The following is a 22,860-nucleotide window of genomic DNA, read 5'->3' as shown; positions in this document are numbered from 1 at the left end:
ACACCCAAAGGTGTGGAAGCCATTTGTACAAGAAACCAGTATGAGATGATTTAAGCTCTGCGACAGGGTGTGCTATCCTGTTAGAAGCAGCCATCAGAAGATGTCATAAAAGGATGGAAATGGTCAGGAACAATACTCAGGTAGTCTATGGTGCTTAAATGATACTCAATTGATAGTAAGGAGTACAAATAGTGCCAAGAAATGATCCCCTACACCATTACACCACCAACAGCCACCTGAATCATTAATACAAGGCAGGATGGATCCATGCTTTCATCTTGTTTACGCCTAATTCTCACCCTGTCACTCAAATGTTACAGCAGAAATCAAGACTCCATTTTCCCAGAGAACTGCTGCTCACTGGATATTTTCTTTTTTCCCCCCAGACCATTCTCTGTAAGCACTGGAGATGATTATGTGGGAAAATCCCAGTAGATCAGCAGTTTCTGAAACATTCAGACGAGCCTGTCTGGCACTAACTAGCATGCCACATCCAAAGTCACTTAAATCACCTTTTTTCCACTATTCTCATACTTGGTTTGAGCTGCAACAGGTAATCGTAAGCATGTCTTCACACCTAAATATGCAGAGTTGCTGCCATGTGACTGGCTGATTATATTTGTGTTAACAAGCAGCTGAAAGGATGTAACTAACAAAGTGGCTGTTGAGTCTATATGTTTACACAAATGATGACACGCATTGCTAAAATTTTAAACTGAGTTGTTCTTTAGTCTAGTGTGTGTTGTCTACACTGGATGCATGCAAAATCCAACTGATTACACAGATAATGCAGAGGAAATAGTTTATTTCCATGATAAACATTAGACTGGACAACATATTAACAAAATGTAAAAAAAGTGCATACACATGAACATTGGCAATGTACAGTACACAAAAGTTAACAAAAAGCATCAAACGTAACAAAATCTTACTCTCAGGGAGGTTTTTACTTATTTACATCTTCCACTCAAGCTCACGTGCTTTGGGGCTGACTTGTGCTCTATAAATACACTCAAATACCTCAAATAACCCCCCCTCCCTACATTACAATGTGTTTTTAACGTCCTCAGTGCTTGGCTCTTCAGTAGGATTGTCATTTTGAGGCCTGATGCCTGGGACTAATGCAATAAAACAAACACAGCCATTTTCCATAGAGCCTGAAAACTGCCTAAATTAGAGATTATATAAAATATTTTGCGTGGTACAAACACGAGAACTTAATTATGAGTACTTATCAATACACAGTAGCATTTTTAATACTTTCTTCTTAAATATTGACCATGTCTGCAAGCTAATATACTCAAATAGCAAATTGTAGAGAAAAATATGTACAGACTGGTAAATTTCAAAGATAAATTCATCCTATCTAACAGTTTAATGTAAATGATAGTTCTCATTCCAGCAAATAAGGTTCTTCAGCTATTGAACCAATACAATGTACCACAAGTCTCAACAATATCAAACAATTACATCATTATTAGAGGCTATTAATAAATGGAAGTCCACCAAGTGCGTTGAGGGAGAAGATGCTGCTGTAAATGAGCTCGAGTGTGTTTGCATACATTATAATATGTGCTAAGTTATACATTGCAAAGGGTAATGGTTATTATTGGGAGTGAGGTTAAGTAATGTACAAAAAGCCAGACCATCAACACACTCACAGAAAATTTGCAAAGCCTGTGATGCTTTATGTTAGAGCTAAGGCTGAGGTTAAGGCACTTAAATAGAAAAAAAGGGACAAAACCAGCCAAACATAGTGCTGTGGTGCAGGGATGCAGGAATTTTGTCAACCTTAATCAGGTCCATGTGCCAAGAGCTTTAAAATGCTAAAAACTGGCTTAACGTGGAATCCCACCTTTAATACATTAAAGAAATAGTTTGAAATTTGATAATGTATGCTTACTTCGACAAAATCAACACCACCTTGGCATTTGATTGGTATAGTCAGAAGCTAGTTAGCGTAGCATGAAAACTAAAAACAACAAAAACAAACAAAAAAAGAAGATTTTTCACATTTTTTAAGTAAGATAATATGTCAAGTAGTGAAATAAATTGGTGGCTTACACAGAGACCCATAAACTTAGTTTCTGCTTCCAGTCATCACACTAACCTAAGCTAACTGGATAATGGCTATAGCTTCATACTTACATTAAAGCATACCAGTTTTTTAGCTCCATATGATATTTCCTTAATCTGTCTTTCACAAACCTTTGCAAGTTCATCACTTGTTACAATTTCTGAATTCAAACTCTTTTCAGTTTGAAGTTGTTCAGTTGCAAGCTCTTTCAATCATCTTGTGTTACGTAACACTCAAATGGCCATGTGAAGGAAAAGACCAGCTTAAATTGAGCACCAAAATATTTTAATCTAATTAGTGGAGCAAACCTGCAGCTCCCTCTGATTCAGTTAGTCCGGGGAGAAAAAGGAACAGAGGTTGCACTGTTGTTCATACTTATCGAATTAAAAACAAACCAAATTTCCACAAAAATAAAGAATAAATGCACAGTTGAAGATAACCAAATGATTTGCATTCGTTCTTTGCACAGTTTTCATTTTTCTTAAGTGCTAAACACAGTAATACATCGTGCACACGCTTTCTCTGCAGAAAAACAGGCATCCTTTAGCAGCACACCCAGCGCGCCAGTAAGGGAATCGACACAAGAGCAACCAAACAGAGAATTTTACAGAGAATAAACCTTGTGGCACAGCAACTTTGGATTTGTGGCACACCACTTAGGAAACAGCTTTAAAAACAAACAAACCAGAAGAAGCCTTAGGCTATGCGACACTGTAAAAAAAAAAAAAAAAAAAAAAGAACAAAAAAAGAAAGAAAGTATAAATAAAAAATTAGAAAAAGCTCTGAAATAACTGCCTGGGACACATGTGTGTAAACCTGCATGTGCTAAGCTTTGCAATCATCTTGATGTCATAGATTACCTTCTCTGCATTTAAAATAAAGGAAATCCAGTACAATAAGTTATAAATATCATCTGATTTTCATATAGGAGTGACTGGAGTTACTTTTTTCAATTTCACAGTATATTATGAACAAATTTTTACAGCATAACCAGTTGACACGTGGATCAAATGTTATCATTAGAGCAAATAAGTTATACATTACACAGGGATGGGCTCCACTTGACACGGCGAACAAACGCAACTAATCCCTTAAACTTTCAAGAGATTAAAAAATATATTTTTTTGATTTCCTGGTCTGTTTTCGTATGACTGTGCATGGTGTGAATGGATACTAGAGTTGTGCTCAACTGCATAATCTACTGTATATGTGATTTGTGTGAATTTAAAAATATCTGTGGATGCAATCCGAGTGTCCGTACATGTTACAGCTTTGGTTACATCAGAAATGATCTGGTTGTTGCTCGGGGTCTAAATGCCTTTCAATCTTCTGTCATTCTCTTATGCATAAGATGATTGATCAGGTTAGGCTGAATCAATTCAACATCCACTTGAAAAACGAATGCACCTTTTTTTGTTGTTACTTACAATGTAACCAATTATTAGAAAATCAAATGCTAAAAAACTCAAGTAGAAGTTTGTTGTTGTTCGATACATTTGTGTGTAAATGTGTTGGAGATATGTTATGTAATACTGCAAAGTCATGCGTGGACTAAACTAAGCGCTTTCAGTACATGATTAGATTAACTTTATTGGAGGAGGTCAGGGTGAAGTAGCCGCTGAGCAGAAAGAACAAAACAGTCTTTGACCAAAAACAGTCTGAGACGCTCCTGGCCCGAGGTACGGTGCTTCACAAAGAGGCATTAAAAAGGCTACGGTCACATCCACTTTTTTCTTTCATATAAACTAGTATGCTTTCACATGAAATGTTCTCTCACGATGCAAAAGCAGCTGCAGCAGGTAAAATATAAGTTAAGCTCAGTGATGGTTCAGTTATCTGTAGTAATATGAGGAAACAGTGGCTCAGCTATAATTACTTATTGAGCTCCTCCATGAATACTGGAAACAGAGTACACTGACAGAAGCGTGCTACTTCTGTATTTTTCTTTTCATCGACATTTAAATAAAGCACTCTGAGGAGTCATAAAGGAACCACAACTAGATGTTACGAACTGCCACTGCTGCACTGAAACTTGTCTTCTGATGGCAACATGGCGGCGTAATGCTCGTCTCGGCTGGGGAGTGGGAAAAGGGGATGATCCTGCACGTGTGGTGAGAAAGGCAGTTCGAATAGCCCACGGCGGCCTCAAACACACGGGAAAGTCTTCCACCCTGGCTCGATCTGAAGCATCCAGGCCTTAAGCACATAGTGAAAGCAATCGGCCTCATCTGGATCTCAATGCCGGAAGTCTACGACGGAGCTCTCTCTGTCAATGCACTGAGCTTCTGCAGCTTGTTTAAATGGAGCCGAGACATTAGAGTGGAGATCAGCACAGTGCTTTGTTCGTGGTACCACAGCAGCAGGTTTTAACTTCTCAAAGCCATTAAAGAGACTGAGACAGTGGCAAGCCACTTCTCATCCCCCCCATCTCATCTTTGCTTGAGCCACCGTGTTAAGGCAGGTGTCCTACTGAGAGCTGGCCTCCATGGCCATGCTTGGCAGCTTCTCAAGCTGCTCTGCCCTCTGTCGCATCAGTTCCAGACCAAATTCTATCCCCAGTCCTGGCATTTGCAGCTGCGGGAGCTCTACTGCTCCACCAGGTTGTAATTTTAAATCTTCAGCGTCACTGATGGCGTCAGTACACTCCCTTAACACTTGTTCACCCTGCGGTTCATCCATGTCCTCCGTTTCCACTGAGCTGCGGTCAGGAGGCGCCTCCTCACAGGTCATGGGTGAGGCCAGTTTCTGGTGGTTGGTTAGGGGAACAGCTGTGACGTCAGGGGCACAGGTGGAACAGCGGTACAGTTGAGTAGAGGGCTGGATCAAGTTAGGTGGTACAACTGCAGGGCTGGAAAGAGACTGCAGACTCGATGTGGAAGCAAAATTCGTTCCAGGCGGATCTATGCATATGGAAGGGACAGTGCAGTGGCGGGAAGGGTTAAGGCGGTGGGGACGGCCTCCTGTTGGACGGTCACAGCGCCGCCCTTGCGGTAGACGCATGCAGTCCTTACAGGACTGATAGGAGGGCTTCACTTTTAAAGGGTTTCCTGTGCTACCACTGTCCTAAATGGAGAAAAATTGAACAAAATGCAGCATATGGTCAGTCACATGAAAACTAAATATGTTCACTTTACAACATTTACCTCTACGACAAATAGATGTTTAAAATTGCAACTTAAAGACTTTATCTTTCAACTAAAAATGTTTTGTTTTTTTTAAACTCACATCAAAAGCTGCAGGACAGCTGCGCTTGGCTGCTAGGCGGTTACTGTTGTTGGTGTTCAGGTTGGCTAACCCTAACCGGCTTTCCTCGCTCCTCTCATCCTCCTCCCCCATTTTCTTCCCCTCTGAATTTCCAGGCATTTGAGCCAAAGCTGCCATCTCAGCTTCCTCTTTCTTAGCTTCTTCTTCATCCTCTTCTTCCAAAGTACTGAACTCGAGCCTCAGCCTCATGTCCTCGAGGGGATCAAGGCGTCCACAGGTCTGGGCTGCGGTGCCCTCACCAGGCAGGGCTAAATGGGCCATGGGGAAACCCTCGTCCTCCAGCAGGGCATCTCTCTCTACATCTTCAATCTCAATAAAAACTCTTTCCATACCGAGCAGAGGGGGTCCCCGAACTGGAGTAGAAGGCTCACTGTCAAGTGCGGAGTCTGACAAACGTCTAAAGTAATAATTATAGTTAAGAGAGTCTAGAGGTTCCATCTCCAGACCCATACCCCTACAGGGAGATGCCCCGCAGCCTCCCCAGGCTTCCTCTTCTCTGAGTGTTTCCCCTCCACCGGCACAATGGCCTGAGGCTTGCAAATCATCCGATCCCTCCTCATCTGCTCCAGGCCTCCATAGCTTGTTGTGACGCTGTTTGCTGCAAAGGTGAATTAGGCTTTAAATGTGACTAGAATAACTAAAACCACACAGAGTTATAATCTCTTAATTAGCTTCATGAAACACAGTGGTTCCATCTGTTGGCTCTGCAAAGTGCAAACCTTAGTGAAAGCATAGACCTGCTTACCTGGCATCTAGAATTCCCTCATACTCTGCCAGCTGTCTCATGAAGCCAGCGTTTGGCTGAGCTATACTCCGTTTCTGCTTGACAAAGTTGTAGGCTTTCTCCAGAGACCAGCCATACTCCTTCATTGCATAGGCAATAACAGTAGAGGCAGACCGGCTCACCCCCATCTTACAGTGCACCAGGCACTTGGAATTATTCTTCCTATTGGATCAAGAGAAAAGAAAAATCACTCTCACCCCATTTTATGAATCTAGACAACAGTAGCAAGCCCCCTCCCACCCCCAAGATGACTGGTTTGTTTTGCTCTCACTTGGCTTTGACGATAAAGTTGTAAGTGTCATTCCAGTGGGCCAGCAGGTCAGTGGCATCCTCGTCGTACACTCGGACATTGTGGTAAGAAAACAAGCCTGGGAAAAAGTTGTCGATCTCTCTGGTAACGTTCAGAATAAAACCCACTCTGCAAAAAAACCCATCATGTTAATATTTACTCCTCTGCCCACAGACCTTTATCATAGTAGGAAAAAACAAAACAAAAAAGATCAGTGAGTCCTGAAAGAGCTCACCCACAACCAGGTCTTGATTTGCTGTGACAAATAGCAAAGATTAGATTTGACAAAAAGGCTCCATTCTACTTAGAAAAAGTCTTTCGTGTGTCCAAAGTCTCTTCTCTCTTTCTTCTTCTTGCACTTTCTTCTTTGAGCAGTTATTTTTCTATGTGGTGTTTGAGCATGAACCATATTGTTCATATAGACTGGATATAAAAACTGGATGTAGCCTTCAGGTCAGATACAAATGCTATAAACCTGCATTACTTGCTAATGGCCAGCAGGAGGTGCCTCCTCTGGTTGCAAAAAGTAGTCATGCTGTATTTTCTATGGGCTACAAGGGAGGTCTTTTACTCTGTTAATGTATGATATCAGTAAACACTTTCCTGATGGGTCTAAATTCTTACTGAATACAACATGTTAATTGTGTAAATTGTGGTGCAATGTAGAGAAATAACAGTAAGGTGTAGGGTATAGCACCCTTGTGACTGACAGATCTCTACCACAAGAGAACTCTCCTTCAGTTTCTCAGCCAGATCCTGGCCTCACTTGTGATGTTTGGTCTTTAAACACCAAGACAGCCATGGCCACAAAGCTCAAATCCAAACTACATTAAGTAATGCATGACGCCAATATTCATAATCTATATGCAATCTATGGTTATTACTAAAGCTCTGCATATTTTCATACTTAACTTCAAGCACAAAGTTAAGTCAAGCACTTAAATTTGGTCTGATTTTAACAGACTTTGCAATTATATGTCTATAGGAATAACAAGAGACACATAAATGAGAATTAGACAAGTGGGATTAAACCAAGAAAAATAGGTTAGATTCTTTGGTTAGTGTTAAGCTCTCAGCTCACCCACACTCACGTAGCTCTTCCAGGTTGGAAGCGTTCCACTCAGAGCCCTAGAGAGGAAGAAAGGCCGAAACTTACACAGAATAACTGTATTTAAACCAACTATATACCACAGTGAAAGAGTATTTGGCTATCAGTATGGAGGGCGGGTATACAGAATTCTAAATTATACTACAAGATGCAAACAACTCACCAAATAGACATGGTCAAAGATAAGTGTAGCCTTGTCCATCTGACCGAGGATCAAAAGCATCTCGTTGTCTATAAACTCCTTGTATTCTTTGAGGTTACAGTTCATATGCTGCTCCAGCTCGTTACGGATCTGAGGATGAGGAATTAACATGAACCCCCACTTTCTTAAAAACATGGTTTCCAAATGCATTACCAACCACAGGTTAAGCATTGGTACCTTTATTTAATATTGTAAAGGTTCTACAAACAAAAGGTCCCTGGTTCATCCCAGGAGGCAAATCCCTTAGTGTAGAAAGTGTAAAAGTGTAAAAATCTGACAAATAAAACACGTAGTGCTGCCTGCTCTGGGAAAATAGTTTTTTAATTTTTATTTAGCAAAAATGCAAAAAAACAAACAAAAAACTTGTTTTGTGCTGAAGAGATTAAAATAAGGCCTTTTGCCTGAATGCATAAAAACAAAGATCGGCAGTGACTAGTTATTGAGGAAAACACACTTAAACTTTTATAGACAGCTAATTTGAATCTTTAATTAGTGTATTCTTTCCTAAAACGTGAAAATAAAAGAAAATTTAGACCATTCCTTGCCCGTTGAATGACAAATACTGATTCGGCACGTACCTCCTTTGAGGTGATGTTTTCCAAGTCTTGAAACATCATGATGTTGCGTAGTTTGGCTTTAATGGCACATTCAGTTCTCTCTCGCTCAGTTGGCCTGCACATAATGAGTCAATGCATCAGTGCTGTGGTCTGAATGAAAATTTGCATAACAGTGTTTCCCACTGATGAAGACAAAGGCCAGAAACAGAAGAACAGCAGCTCGTGTCCAAAGCATATAAATTTACGACTAAAGACACACGGCGCAGGCACGTTTGATCTATGATCTGTTTGGCTGCATGAGATCTGTTTAAATCTTCTTTGAAAAATACAGGATAATTAATTAGTACTGCATGACTTAAAAGATGTGCCCGTTTTTCCTTCATTACATGAGGTGAGTTGCTATGCTGGGTACTCACTGGTCGACGAACATGGTGGGAGAATCAGACCGGGTGCTCTCCAGGTCGGTCATAGCGTTCCACTCATTGATGCAGCTTTGCTCGGAGGTGATGCAGCTCTCGTAGAAGGCCATCCATGTGAGAGCAATGCCCCCTGGGAAGTAGTTGAACCGGCGGGACACCTCGCATGCCTTATGGAGGACCTGCAGGGCGGACCTGCAGGAACATGACGCAAACTTTTAACTGCTAAAGATCCCCATTGAACAGAAGGGAAACCTGCACATTATTGGTAATTTTGTCAGCTGACCAGAAGGTGGCATGTGAACGCTCACATACACAGAGTGTGGTAGGAGTGTCATCAGTGGAAAACAGACTCAAATATATAAAAGGTAAAGTATCTAAACAAGATGTATCCAGAAGATTTTGGTAGCCATCAAAAAGCTTCTGACATAATTCTGAGTGAATATTTGACCATCAAGACGTACAAGAATTGGTTCATTTAAATTGGTCGGTTTTAAGCGTAATCCGCTGCTTTCTTCATTCCAAAACCAGTTTTGAGCTGTGTTTTGAATCATTATCCTGTTATAACACCTAGTTAACTGTGTCTAAGTTTCAAATGTCTAGCTGCTGATTCAAGATTGAAGTTGATTAAACCTTGAATGAAGTTGAGGAATTGGGAGGTAGTCCTCCTCCTTCATTATTTCATCCACACTGTGCAACATAACAGTAGCACTGGCAGACCAGAACACGATGCTGCCACCACCATGGTTGACAGCTGCAGTGTTCATGGCAAGATTGAGGTTTGATGGTTCCTGGGTTGTTCCTGAACATCCTAATCAATTTCCTCTCATCTGAGGGTGACAGTTTGGGTCTTCTTCTACACTGCGGCAAAGCAATGCCACATCTGAATAACTTGTACTTATGTACAGTTGTTTGAACTAATGATCCTAAAATCTGCAGATGTTTAACAATGGCTTCAACAGACTTGTGTAAATTCACAATTTTCCTTCTTAGATCTTCACAGAGTTCTTTGAAGTTCTTCATTGCTTATATTTGATATTTGTTGATATGTGTGCACCTAATTTCCAAGAAATCCTTAAAAGTCCCAAAATTCCCATGACATCCATGCCTGTGATGAGTGTATGTAAATGTCTGAGCACAACTGTAACAGACCTTCACAACTTGCACAAAGACACGAACCGTATCCTCCAAGTTAACACAAACAAATGTACACATTTTTAACTGATTTTAAATTCAATTCCCAATCACTTTGGCAAAAATGTTGGGTAACGGCGTATTAACACAACCACACTTCTAGACAGACATGAAGAACTCACCACATGGCCTGCACAGACACAGGCTTGAAGACATGTGACCGCCCTGCTGTGCTCACACTGAAGCCTCTAGTGAAGAAGAAGAAAAGCCGGAGAAGGAGATTAGTTTGGACTGAGGTGAAGAGTAATGAGGGGGATGTAAACACAGACTGGACAGGGCTCGTCCATGGGGTCTATTCAGGACACCAAACAGTGGAACATTCCTCCAGCTTACAGAGGCAGGGACAATGTTAACAGGTCAGCAAGAACTGTTATCACACAGAGGAAAAAAAAAAAATCTGTGTAACTCCCTCCACTGCCACTGGTGGGCACTAAAGCCTAAAGAATAGGCTCGAAATGAGCCTCGCTAGAAAACCCTTGTCTCACATTTTGAAGTGATCAGAATGAAAACATCCATTAGTGTTTTTGTTCTCTGCATGTGGCAAAGTGAAACTTACCCATCTCCATCTAAATGTATGTTGGTATCGCTCCACAGCGGCAGCACCATCCCAATAGAGCAATTCTTACTGTAGATCACAACAACATGAGGTTAACAAATCTCATTAAAACAGGTAAAATGTGCACGTGCAGAGAGACTAATTACCTGTCCTTATCTGTAAAGTCCATACCCAGGACGACGTTTTCCTCTGTATCTTGGTGGCCAGTGGTGTAGATAACCACCATATAGCGCACTCGATCTGTCCAGCTGCTTTCTAACCGCACAGCCTGCACGACAAAAGGAGAGACTGCAAAACACTGCGTCTGGACTCTACAGCAGTACTGCTGGATAACAATAAAATGTGGCCACATTCTGGATTTATTCTGCAGATTTGATTGGGTAAAAACCCCAGCTCTTTTCAAAAACGAAACTTTTTTGCAAGCTCAGGAACAACATCTGTGTTTTTACATATGTTTGCAATCCCAGGTGTTTGGCCTATTCCTGCTCTTCTATTATTTTTTGTTTCATGGATGGATGGATCTGCCATCACAACAATGATCTACACGCCAGTTCTTTACCGTTTCTCTTCCTTAAGAATAGCTTCTTGACAGCCACCACTGAGACCATTTGTAATGAGGCGGTAGTGAACAGTACATGACACTACAAGTTTTTGGCTAATAGCTCTGTGGGAATCACCTTGTTAACACAAACATACAAATTTAAGCCTGTCAAACTGTGTTATCCATGACATTTTTCATAGATGCATAGATTCTAAACAAATTGGAACATATTATGTACTTTCTATAAAAGATTTCTCTGAAAATGATCAGGTGTAATGACTGGACTAAAAGTGAATGGAAAAGCAGCCAGTGTCCAAAGATAACCCTTGAAAGACCTTCAGAAAGCCTGGAGAACTTTTGAAGCTAAATATAAAGACAGGTTATTGGGCTCAAGACTTTTGCACATTACTATAAAAACACTCAGTTAACTAGTGGAGCAGGTCTTTACTTTTAAGTCTCTGATTTCATCTTTGCTGAATCAAATAAATGAAATGAACGCTTCCAGCAACAAAAACAAAGCAACACATGGCAACATGTTTGTACTGACCAGCTTAATGCGATCTTCAGACCGGAGAATCTTAAACATGACCTGCAGATGTTGAGGCAAATCACCTGAAAGTGAAACGCAGACTGTGAAATGATTCAACAACAATGCCTTTAACATAATTCACATTTTTCCTCACGTGGGAACTGATTAAACTGCGTTTTGCATGCCAGACTGGCTGAAGGTCAGCGTCACAGTGTTGTCGTCTGATATGGACAGGATTTTGCTTGGTTACCATGGCAAAGAAGTGGATTTCATGCTTCTGTATGTTTATTTGCATAAAATATAACAACTGAAACTAACAATAATCAGCTGACAGACATACTGAAGATCGCACTAACAATATAGATAATATACACTTTAATCAGACATGAGCTTTAGAGACGTGATTTCTGGACTTTCCGAAGGTCAACTACAAACTGACCATTCAGCTTTTTCTATTGTTTTCTTCAGTGGGAGGAAAATTTTGCACATTTCTCACAATGAAGATAAATCCAAATCGTTTAACCTCCCAGCTGTGCTGAAGTAAATATTTAGCAGAGGTTTTTACAAACTGACTTGACCTTTCCTGCCCTTGCCCACAATTTTATAGACACACACAAAATAAACCCAAAGAGTGTTAGTGAAAGAGACTGGCAGAGAGACAAGCACGAATGGCAGTCACTGATAGAGCTGAATGGCAACCTCACAGTTTCAGTCTGTTAGGTTCATATTTCAACAGTTTTTAAACACATTTCCAAAGATTTTAAACATAAATTAGATAAAGGATTGTTTTGAACTATGGAGCATGCAGACATTATTAGGTGAGTCTAATAATTAAACGGTGAAGCTGGAAATGAGCACAAGCACACAGTTTGAGACTTGATCGTTCTTCCCCCAAAGGGACGGAGTTTGTAATCGACTGTTTGCTTGTCTGTCTGTCGGTCTGTTTGTTAGCGGTCTAGCATCCACAGTTTTCAAGATATCATTTTCTAATTCTGTGTGATGGCAGATGCCAACAACAGCTGATTTAACTTTGGTTAAAGCAGGTAAAGGTCACCCCAAATGTGAAAATCAGTAAAAACTTTATGCCACTCACGATTGTTTTTATGGATCGTCTTCAAATTTCACAACAATATTCTACAGCTTGGGGGACATGAGTACCTAGGCAGCTAAGCATTTCCCCTCAACCTTATTGTTAGTGCCCAGTCAAATTTTATCATCCTTAAAGGCTATTTTTTTTGCCTCTTTTAGATAGTATAGCAATGTGAAGACAGAAAACTGGGGAGAAAGAGAGGGAGAAAACACTCTGGTCATGCCGCATGTGGACACGCTCACCCACTGAGCTAAAGTGGCGCCCACCCAAAAACTATCAAAGGAACTGTATTGAGTAATATATCTCATGAAAGAGCATGCAGAGAGCTGTACAATGCCGCTTTTATATTTTCAATACCACACCCTACAACATTACAACAACGCCATAAAGTTTAGCAACTGGTTCAGTCACAACCGCATTATTATAGCTTAAAGTCTGAAGTTTTTACAGTTTATAAAGGCCAAACGTTTCAGCCTATTCTGCTCCAATCAAAGATAATAAAAATAATACATTTTTAGGGCCTTTGACAAAGAAAAATGTCAAAGGCCCTGACCTTTGACCTTGCAGCAGGTCATAGGTCAAAGGTCAGGGCCACACGAATTGGGAAAAAGCTTCATTTTCCATTGAACCAAACTTTCATTTTTTATTGGGGGACATCAGCACTTACTTTGTTTTTTCTTTAAAACAATATAAGGTTGTTTTTCCATACAACATTATATGACACAAAAAGATTAATATACTGCACTAGATTTCCATAGTAACAATGCTGGCGTCATCATAAAAACATCAAAGTTTTAGCATAACGCTTGGCCTTATGGGGGAGTTGTGCCCTCTGAGTGCTCTTGTATGAAACAGTCTATGTAAGCCTGGCGTTGAACTGCAGGGCTCTTCGGGTCAGACCGAATTATGTGATGCTTCAGACTAAACACAAACAAAACCCACAAACACGGAGAAAAGACTCGGCAAATACACATTTGCTTTTGTCTGGGGTCTTGTTTGTGCAGTGAACATAGGTAAAAGAGAAAAAACACAAAGCTTTGTGTGTTTTTGCGTGACTCTGTTCCCACCTGCATGTTTGTGGTGGGTCGGGGTCTTTGGTCCTTGCGTGCTGCCACCTTGCTGGAGGAAGAGGGCGGCTCCTTTGACCATGAAGAAGCTCTCGCTGAGGCTGAAAAGTAGATGTGCAAAAGGAATTCAGTGATGCTGATGCCTGGACACAACTACACTTTGGCCATAAGCAGCCAAATTTGTCATTCTATACCCTAAAATCCAACCACAAGAAATACTGAACTTTCATCAAATGGCAGCAAGTTGGGCTGCATGGTAGCGCTCACAGCTAACCAGCTCACGTATGCCAAGCTAAAAGTCACAAAGAACGGACTGCCTCGTGGAAAATCTGTTGAGCTGCAATAAGTTTAAATAATCTCACTTCCTTGAAAAACATCACATCTGTTGTACTTTAACTCCATTCTCAGTCTTTATTATTATTATTATTATTATTATTATTATGGACTGAAATAGAAAAAGAAAATGGCATCTCCTCCAGTATTTTATCATGAAGGATTTAATCACGAAGTGAAGAAAGTGAATTCAAACAGCAAAATAAGAGCAGAAGAAGAGAATTCCCTCCACAGCGTGCATAAATTCCCACCCTGGATCCAGAAGGACGTCACGATTTGGATAACTCAGTTATTTTCTGGAGAACTACAAAATGATATCTGACAGTTTCTCATATTTTACTCTGATATGCATTTGTGAAGATGTATTATATAAACAAATCTTCAGGCGAACCATGCAGTCTGCCTTTACAAACATTTGTAAAAGAAAAGGTTGTTCTAAAGAGGTCACTGAATTCCAGCGTGTTACTGTAACACGATGCCGCTGTTGCAACAAGTCAGTTTGTGGATTTTTTTTTAATCCACTACTGACTGTAAGTTGAGCAACTCAGCCAATGAAGTGGCAGACCACAAACCCTTGAAGAGCAGGGTCACTGAGTCCTGATGCATGAAAGTCTGCTGACTCAACATCTGCAGAGAAACCTCCTCGGGCATTAACATCAGCACAGAAACGTGCTGCGCCAGGAGCTTCATCGCATGGGCTACGGTGTTCGAGCAGCTGGACCAGTACCTTTGTCCAAAATGGCGTAAATTAAGTTTTTTTTTTTGGCTTTGTCTACAATGGTAAAAGAATCCTTTCAAAATTTCCTGAATTCACAGCAGCAAACACACCAACCCCAAAAGTTAATTCCCCCTCACACCGGGCCAAACTCCACCTCTGTTTCAATCTTGCTAACAACAGACTGACAACCTCAAACAATCACATAGCCTCACTGGCAGATGTAACTAAACTAAACCAACAGCCTTTAGAATCAAATGAAAACAAACAAACAAGAAAACATTTTCTAAAATTCAGCTCTGACATTACTTCGGCGCCATCAGCTGATTTAAACCGATGCAGTTCAGCTTGAAAACACACTTTAAACTTTGTCTTAGTAAGAATAACAAATAGCAGTTATAAATCAGAAAAGACAATGTCAAAAATTGTCAGCGTACTTTCAAAATATAAACATAAATGTAAACATTTGGTGATAAGGTTGTTAAACTAAAATTGTTAAAGCTGAAAAATAAAACTTCATAAAATTCAACCCTAACTGTGCACACAATGAGCCATTATTCTGAAAAGACTTCTTTTTTTGCTCTATACAATATCCTGTACTCTGAAATGACGTCCTTACGGTCCTCATTTCATTACAAAATCCTGAAGTCCAAAGTGATTCTGTTTACTAAAAAAAAAAACAATGATTTGGCTTTAACTGACTGACCTGCTGTACCTCCTGTAAACAGGTGAGTGCAGATACTCCATTGTGTTGCACATTTGGCCAAATTTAAGCTGAAGTCACACACCAGTAACGTATGAAAGGCCTGTCGGGACACAGCACACAGCGTGAGCAGGTACTTCTCTTATTTAGTCCTGTTTGGATCACTGAGCAGGACGGATGGCTCATCTGGGACTGAAAGTCAGCAGAGTCCTGATCCAGCACATTTAACAGCCCTTAGTTTTAACAGTAATGGTGACCAGACTCCACTTGATTGGGTTTGTTGACCTTTATGCACCTCACACATACACACACACACTCAGCTATCTACATGCACTCAAACGTTCAGACTTCCTCTGCTCGGCCCACCTGTGCTGAATGAAGCACTCCTGGGTCATGACTTTGTTATGAAGGCTGCACTAAGCAGGAGGAGAGCTTCAGCGTATTTTCTCACACAGAACAGTGTGTAGCTTTGTTCGACCACGGTCTCATTCCTCTCTTGACCAAAAACACACAAAGCCTGGTATGACTGAGTGGGGCCATCACAAGGCCTTTTGTTTCAGCTCCACTGCAACGTGCTATCATTAATCCTCTTCAACTGTATGTAGAAGACGAATGAGACGAAGTCACGGAGGATTTAGCTTTAAAAAAAAAACAGAATCCCTGAACAAATTCACACCGTGACCGGGTAAAGGACTGAGCACGAAGAAAAACCCAATTCTCAACCATCAGAATAAGACTTAGGATGTAGATTTTAAAGCCGCTTGCTTCTCCTACAAATGTTTTCATGACTTTAAAGTAAAAGAGCTCACATATTCTATACTGCCACTGTTTGCAGATTGTTGCTAATACGGATCTAGTATACAGAATGATCTTGTTTGTGCTGCTGTGAAGACTTACATGCGGCAGATCTCCGTCCGAGTCCAAGTAGCTTTCTCCACAAAGTGAGGCAGCACGGTGAGCATGTCTTTATTTGAGGATTTTATGACCAGAAGCATCTTCTCTCAGTCAAAACGCCCCACTCCCCCTCCCTCTTATTAACATCTACCTCTGCACAGCGTGTTTGGGTTGAACCTGCCTGTCCTTCCTCTCTTCCCCTTTCAGCTTTCTTTCCATCCCAAACCCTGAAACCTCCGGATCTGTGCCGCCGGGTTCCGTTCAGATTTGGCTCCCCCGTCTCCTCTTTCACAGTTCGTGATTCAGCAATCGGCTCTCCGTATGCAACGCCCGGCCACAATACCATCATTCATTCCAGGGAGGGGAGGGCGCACGGGGGTGGGGGGGGGTGGGGGGGGGGGTTGTTACTTGGCGTCAGTCTCAAGTTTGACATGCAGAATTCTAAATTAAGACTACACGCTGATGAATCTGCGAACCGCGGAGAAGCTCAAAGCATGATACGACCGTTTCAACTCTGACAAACCCACACGCACAAACGCGAGCACAAAGGCAGTCTGTGCCAAAGCTTTGCTGACACAAGTCATGATTTTTGTGACGTCAAGTTGATTAAAGAAAAGCCTCGTGACTGAGCGGGGACAGCGGTTTATGCGCTCTGTTATGCAACGGAGTGCGAGAAACATTTTTTAAAGCCTTGTCAAGTTAAATCAACTGTTCGTCCAGCAGATTTTTCTCCTTGACAGCTCTGAGAAACCGGGGCCAAAAATCAAACATAAGTATGTGACTCATTATGACTCACAGGCCACCAGGGAAAAAAAAAATCAAATAAAGACATTAATGTATAAAATTTAATAGCATTAATTTTCCTGGTTCAGCTTATTTACTTTTATTTAAATCGTTTCCATTAAAGACACACACAAAAAAACTATTAGATGCATTCATTTTGCCACTAATGTATTCATGCATTACTGCATCATCTTGCCGCTGCAGTGATACTTTTTTGTGTTTAAATAGTTCGCCATGATGGATGGAAAATCTGTGATATACAATTGAAATACGTAGAAAAAAGGATTTTCAGCTTGTTAACAAATTATTCAGTAAGGTCATAAGTCACACGCTGAGTATGCATGGCATGTGGGAATTCTTTCCTCCCTCTTTTTATTAATTCATCTTCAGGAACGCTTTTGCATTGCGCTTACTGCAGATATTCCCACTGCAGGCCTGATGAAAATACTATTAAATACAATAATTATCATTCATCTTTTAAAACCTTCCTTTTTCACTCTCTTTTTTGAAAGTATACATGTTTTTTTTAATGTTTACTATCCATACCGACAAACCCTTCCTGACATCTAGTATATTATCTATTGCACAGAAGCATTTGGCAGAAATAGTCAAATTCAGCAGGCACCTATTAAAAAAAAACTAAAGATACACTAAACATACCCAAATTCCGATCAGACCTGTTTACTTCCTGCGTTTCTGTGCAGTCCAATTTTGATCTCTAAAATATTTTTCAAAACAGGCATACAAAGTATTTCACATGTGACTAAAGTGCACCTATAATGCTTCTCCTTACATCTTTTACAGTAATATAATCGCCATGGTGGAGGCTGCTCATGTCACCAAAGGTCAGCGTATATGCAAGTAAACACTCCTGGCTCTTTATGATGTCAAACGGGACTTCCTTATATGGCCATATCAGACAAATAGCCTGGCTTGTACACAGAAACCCCATCCACCCACTTCATACCTTCTGTTTGTGAGAGGGAGCCAATAGGAAAAAAGCTGGCTTAAGGACAAGGTGACCTTAAAGGGAGAGGTGCTAGAGCAGCTTGTTTCAGGCAGTGGAGGTGAATGTACGAATGCAAGTACATAATGAAGCTGAACGTTAGCCACTCTTTATCCTGTCAGCTTCCTGGGACAAAGCTGAGATGCTGACTTCCATCATTACAGCTGTTAAGTCAGTGTCAGGTTTGCTGCCTTGTATGTACTCTATTTCACGTAGTGCAAATGCATCTGAAGTGAACTATCCTGAGCCCGATTCTCCTTTAATTGGTCCAAAAACAAAGAAAATTATGTGCTGTATTACAATTTCAGATCTCATTATAACAACAGTATGATATGGGGATGATCGTGGCTCAAGAGTTGGGAGTTCGCCTTGTAATCGGAAGGTTGCCGGTTCGAGCCCCGGCTTGGACAGTCTCGGTCGTTGTGTCCTTGGGCAAGACACTTCACCCGTTGCCTACTGGTGGTGGTCAGAGGGCCCGGTGGCGCCAGTGTCCGGCAGCCTCGCCTCTGTCAGTGCGCCCCAGGGCAGCTGTGGCTACAATGTAGCTTGCCATCACCAGTGTATGAATGTGTGCGTGAATGGGTGGATGACTGGATATGTAAAGCGCTTTGGGGTCCTTAGGGACTAGAAAAGCGCTATATAAATACAGGCCATTTACCATATGCATTGTTGTTCAGAAAACAAGACCACTATAAGAAACGCAATACTTTTGTATTCTGCTATAAATGTCGTCTCTAGAGAGCTTCAAATATGTTAAAAAAAACCTAAAAAAAGTGTCTTACCTCTGATTATTTTTCCTCTCATCATCGCTTCCGAAATCCTGAAAGACAAGTAAAAAGAGCGAATCTGAAACAGCATACAATATATTTATACTAAAAAAAAATAAAAACTGTGATGATCATGAACAGTGGAACAGTGGGAAAGGAACAGAACTATTTCATAACAAGGATAAAGTTAAGAGTGCTTCGCATTAATAGAAATGCAGGCACCAAACACACATGGACCACACGCTTGAGTATCCTGCTAAACATATCACACAACTACAACTGAGAGGATTTTACATTTTTTGTTCGAAATTTCTGAATTTTTGGCTGCAGTTGCTCTTAAATAAGTTGAACGTCTCAAGGACCATGCAGAGATGGACGAAAGAATGCCTGCGCCACCTGCTGGCCAACTCTCTGCAGCTTGGTGAACTAATCTGTTATGAAGTTGCAAAGAGCTGACAGCTCAATCCTTAGGACACCTTCAAATTTCAGGAATAAAAAACGAAAAACTAATTCAGACATCGCACACACACACACACACACACACACACACACACACACACACACACACACACCTCCTTCCTGCCGGCTGACTCTAGCAGAATAGTGATGGTGAGATGAAGCACCCACCTATCTTCAAAGCAAGGCTTGTCACTGCTTATTTTTGTGCCTCAGCCTACTTCTGAGCGCATAATCCACTTTCCTGAAAACCCAGAAAGTGGCGCACGAGCACAGATGTTAGGATTTCACGTGGATAAAAACGTCCAACAGTGCTCCATCTCTAACCGACGCCCCTGCTTTCACAGGTGGAGGTTTAATGCCTCCAACTCCACTAAGTCAGCATCACTTCTCCACGCAACCCGACTAGAACCAACAACCCTTCTTCCTGCTATGTAACTTGGAAACAAGGAGCACGGAGCTTATCGGTTTGTCTGCGTGGTGCTGCGCGGGATTTGACGTCTCGGTGAGGGCCAAGCGCATTTTCACGGTGCAGTTATGGATCTGAGCTATTCTGAAATTTCTAGAAGTTCGCAAAAACACTTGGCTCGCTCTCCCCACATTTAAGGACCTCCTTCCCAAATTGGTGACCGCACTACTCGCAAATAAAAACCTCGGCAACACCGAGACCTGCGAATGTTTGTGCAGCAGCAAAACGAGCACTTTGTGTCTTGACAGCTAAATCCGACAGCCCCCCTCCGTTTCCCCCTCCGTCCCCTCCCCCTCTGCAGGATTTTTGTTTACAAATCCCCTGCCACAGTAGCCACAAACAACTCCCTGTTGTAACAATATATCAAGTTTGCAGCACACAAGCGCACACATTTGGACACACGCACTATGACGGAAACCAGGTTAACCCTTTCCTGCAGGATATCAAACGCAAACGCCACCCAACCTGTTTTACACACTCCCGTGGGCGCATTCTTGGCGTCTTCCCCCTCACACACACAAAGACCCAGCCCCCCGGCATTTCCACTCACCTCCCCCGCACTGCTGTTGGTCGTGCTAGCCGACGATGCAGCACTGGGGGTGGGAGAGCGCTGCAGTGTCACCAGAGCCATGGTCAGTGAGCTGCAGGAGAGGAGAGGAGAAGGGAAGGGAGGGGAGGGGAGGAGGAGCGCCTATCCGGGAAGATGCGCCGCTGAGATTGTCGCTGTCACCGGGGAGAAAATGCCTAGTCAGACTCTCATCCAGCAGCAGCACCTGACTCCACTGCCCCGGCCGTGCTCCCTTTCGGTCCTGCTCCGTGCGTCCTCTGCGGTTACCGGAGTCCTCATGGGCGGAAAGTGAGAGAAGAGAGAGTTCCTGGGTTTTCGTTCCGCGCCAGCAGCAGCAGACTGTGATTTCTTCGCTGGTGTGCAGACAGACAAACAAAAACACAGCGCAGGTTGCAAGCGGGGCAGAAATGACATGCAGCTTTGCCGGATGCCTGTGATTGGCTGGCCTAGTTCGCGTGTGCGCTGTCATTGGGCCAATGTTGTCAAGGTGACAGGCCAGACTAGGAACTCCCAAAAACAAATATTCACGATATTTAATGATAATTATAAAAATGTGCTCACGTTATGAAACATAGTGTTTGTGAGAGGACGTTTTTAAGACAACAAAAACCGATTAATTTTATATTTATTATATAATATTTATAGATGAAAATATTACAGAAAACCTTTCTGCATTCATTGGTAAGAAAATGTACCAAAATAATACATAAAAATGAATATTAATTTTATAAAATGTCAAGTAAATTAATGCTTAATTTTTCATAATTTTTGTCAAAAAAAATGCACATGTTTACCATTTATTTTTTAAAAACTACAAATATGTATACATTTTTATTCCCCCCCATTTCTCACTGCAAATAATGAAGTGTATTTCCCTCATTTGCATACTGATGCAACAAAAGTATAAAAAAAATCTATAAGAAAAAAATGTAGATGCTAGGTTTTAGAAAGCGGGAAGTAAAGGATAAAGTATGTCTAAATAAATACATTTAAATATGAATCAATTAAATATAAACTTGAAACAGATACTAGGTACAAATGAAATGTATGGCTTTTTATACATACAATGTCATATTACCCATTTATGGAGTTGTTTATGTAGATTTATTTTTAGCTGTTTTTGTCCTCCACATCACCCCAGACTACAACTAAAAATGGGCTCAAAAGAATTTTACTTTTTAGAATAATTGTTAACTAATTAGAGTTGCAACACGATTATTTTCACTGCCGATTTAATTATTATTATTTTTTAAAGACAATCCTATATCTAAGACTGCTGACATACACGTTTTTAAATTTGCTCAATGTGCCTCCTTTAAATAATTAATCTTTTATAAAGATCAGACCTGTGAGCAACTAGAACTTGTGAGGAAGAAAGCATCCTTTTACATTCTACTTTACACACAAATAAATACAAAGAGCAAATCTGAACCCACACTGAGTAAAGCCATAGACCTCCTGTATCGGCAGCATGGGGACAAGCCATTAATATTTCCAGAATGTCCCTCTGTTGCCTCTTATGGCCTGAGTGGAAGACTGAGTAAACAAACCAGTCCAACAAGTGTTCTTCCGCTCTCATTAGGCCAAGCCTCAATTGTCACTCCCCGTCTGTAACGAGAGTCCCCCCTGCTGTTCTTCACCCATCGTTGCGCAGATGAGTCTACCCATAAACTGACAACCAACGTAACTGCAGGAGACCGGAAGGTGGGAGAACAGGTTTTACACTTTCTTTTTTTATTATATTCCTGCCTCATCCGTCACTGGTCCGCTGAGCCCGTTGTATTATCTGACTCTCTGGTGGTGGAGGTCGTCTGCCCTGCAGTCTCCTGGTCGAGACTGGACTCCTGCAGATTCCTTCCCAATGTCTCGATGGGCAGGAGCCAAGATGCAACGCCAGCCAGCAGAGAGCAGCTGCAATACACCGACAGAGTCAAATACACAGACGTCCTGAGCAACACCTAGAACCAAAACACAAAAAGTGAGAGGCCAAACAGAGAAAAACACACCTCTTAAATAATAAAGAGCCTGACTGGACTCATTTAAATCTACCACAAGTCACAATATTGTCAAACTATCATATAGTTTATGACATTCTTTAAATAATCATTGACAACAATGTTGGTTTTTGAACTCTAGTAAAACCATGGAGAAAATTCCAAAACTTGGGTGTGTCGAAATGACACAGATGCAGATTCACAAACATGTAAGCAATGCATTACGTAATCCCACCTCACACAGTTTCACTGATTATTTTTCTTGGATACTTGTTTTTAGCCCTCAGTGATATAGATACTGTCTTTTGGTGAGTAACAGTAAGAGCAGACATTTCAATTCACAGTTTAATTTAAGAGGCCTATTGTAATGCTTTTAATATCCAATATGAGGTATGGAAATTATCGCTGCCACGCTGGATGCCAAATAATATTATTCAGCCGAGTTGAAAACGGGTCACACTGATTCAAAATTTAGAATAACCGGACATACACTTGCTT

The 22,860-nt window shown here is 41.3% G+C and overlaps 2 protein-coding genes across 5 annotated transcripts in view; both read right to left on the bottom strand.

Annotated features, from left to right (window-relative positions):
* Positions 1–788: 788 nt before the first annotated feature.
* ssh1b (slingshot protein phosphatase 1b) lies at positions 789–20,898 on the bottom strand. 2 transcript variants are annotated; one of them, XM_082540228.1, is made up of 15 exons: positions 20,351–20,898; positions 18,891–18,928; positions 13,675–13,775; positions 11,536–11,600; positions 10,594–10,715; positions 10,448–10,516; positions 10,014–10,079; positions 8,698–8,892; positions 8,303–8,396; positions 7,686–7,814; positions 7,496–7,542; positions 6,397–6,543; positions 6,087–6,287; positions 5,303–5,939; positions 789–5,140 (listed from the first exon to the last, which is right to left on the bottom strand). In XM_082540228.1, exons 1-15 carry the CDS (start codon positions 20,429–20,431, stop codon positions 4,544–4,546), a joined length of 2,589 nt encoding a protein of 862 aa, XP_082396354.1. In that variant the 5' UTR covers positions 20,432–20,898; the 3' UTR covers positions 789–4,543. The 2 variants fall into 2 exon arrangements, with proteins under 2 accessions (XP_082396354.1, XP_082396355.1); XM_082540229.1 differs by lacking the exons at positions 18,891–18,928; positions 20,351–20,898 and adding an exon at positions 16,323–16,635.
* Positions 20,899–21,011: 113 nt separating this feature from the next.
* LOC309710035 (synaptic vesicle 2-related protein-like) overlaps positions 21,012–22,860 on the bottom strand; it is a 17,095-nt gene continuing 15,246 nt past the window's right edge. The window contains exon 14 of one of the 3 annotated variants that reach the window (XM_082539170.1): positions 21,012–22,326. In XM_082539170.1, the coding sequence (XP_082395296.1) occupies positions 22,126–22,326 (201 nt within the window). In that variant the 3' untranslated portion in view covers positions 21,012–22,125. The remainder of the gene's footprint in view (positions 22,327–22,860) is intronic. The other 2 variants (XM_082539168.1, XM_082539169.1) reach the window with 2 other exon arrangements.

The sequence above is a fragment of the Aulonocara stuartgranti genome (genome assembly GCF_965226115.1).
Source record: "Aulonocara stuartgranti genome assembly, chromosome: 7".
NCBI lineage: Eukaryota > Metazoa > Chordata > Actinopteri > Cichliformes > Cichlidae > Aulonocara > Aulonocara stuartgranti.
This window is presented reverse-complemented; position numbering and strand designations above follow the sequence as displayed.

What these genes read in the sequence shown, in the direction of transcription:
- ssh1b (XM_082540228.1), bottom strand. Translation starts at nt 20,431, where the DNA reads ATGGCTCTGGTGACACTGCAGCGCTCTCCCACCCCCAGTGCTGCATCG. An exon ending in CCCACCATGTTCGTCGACCA is followed by an intron (nt 8,397 to 8,697) that starts GTGAGTACCCAG and finishes CATTATGTGCAG; the next exon opens with GCCAACTGAGCGAGAGAGAA. An exon ending in GCTGTCCTGCAGCTTTTGAT is followed by an intron (nt 5,141 to 5,302) that starts GTGAGTTTAAAA and finishes TTCTCCATTTAG; the next exon opens with GACAGTGGTAGCACAGGAAA.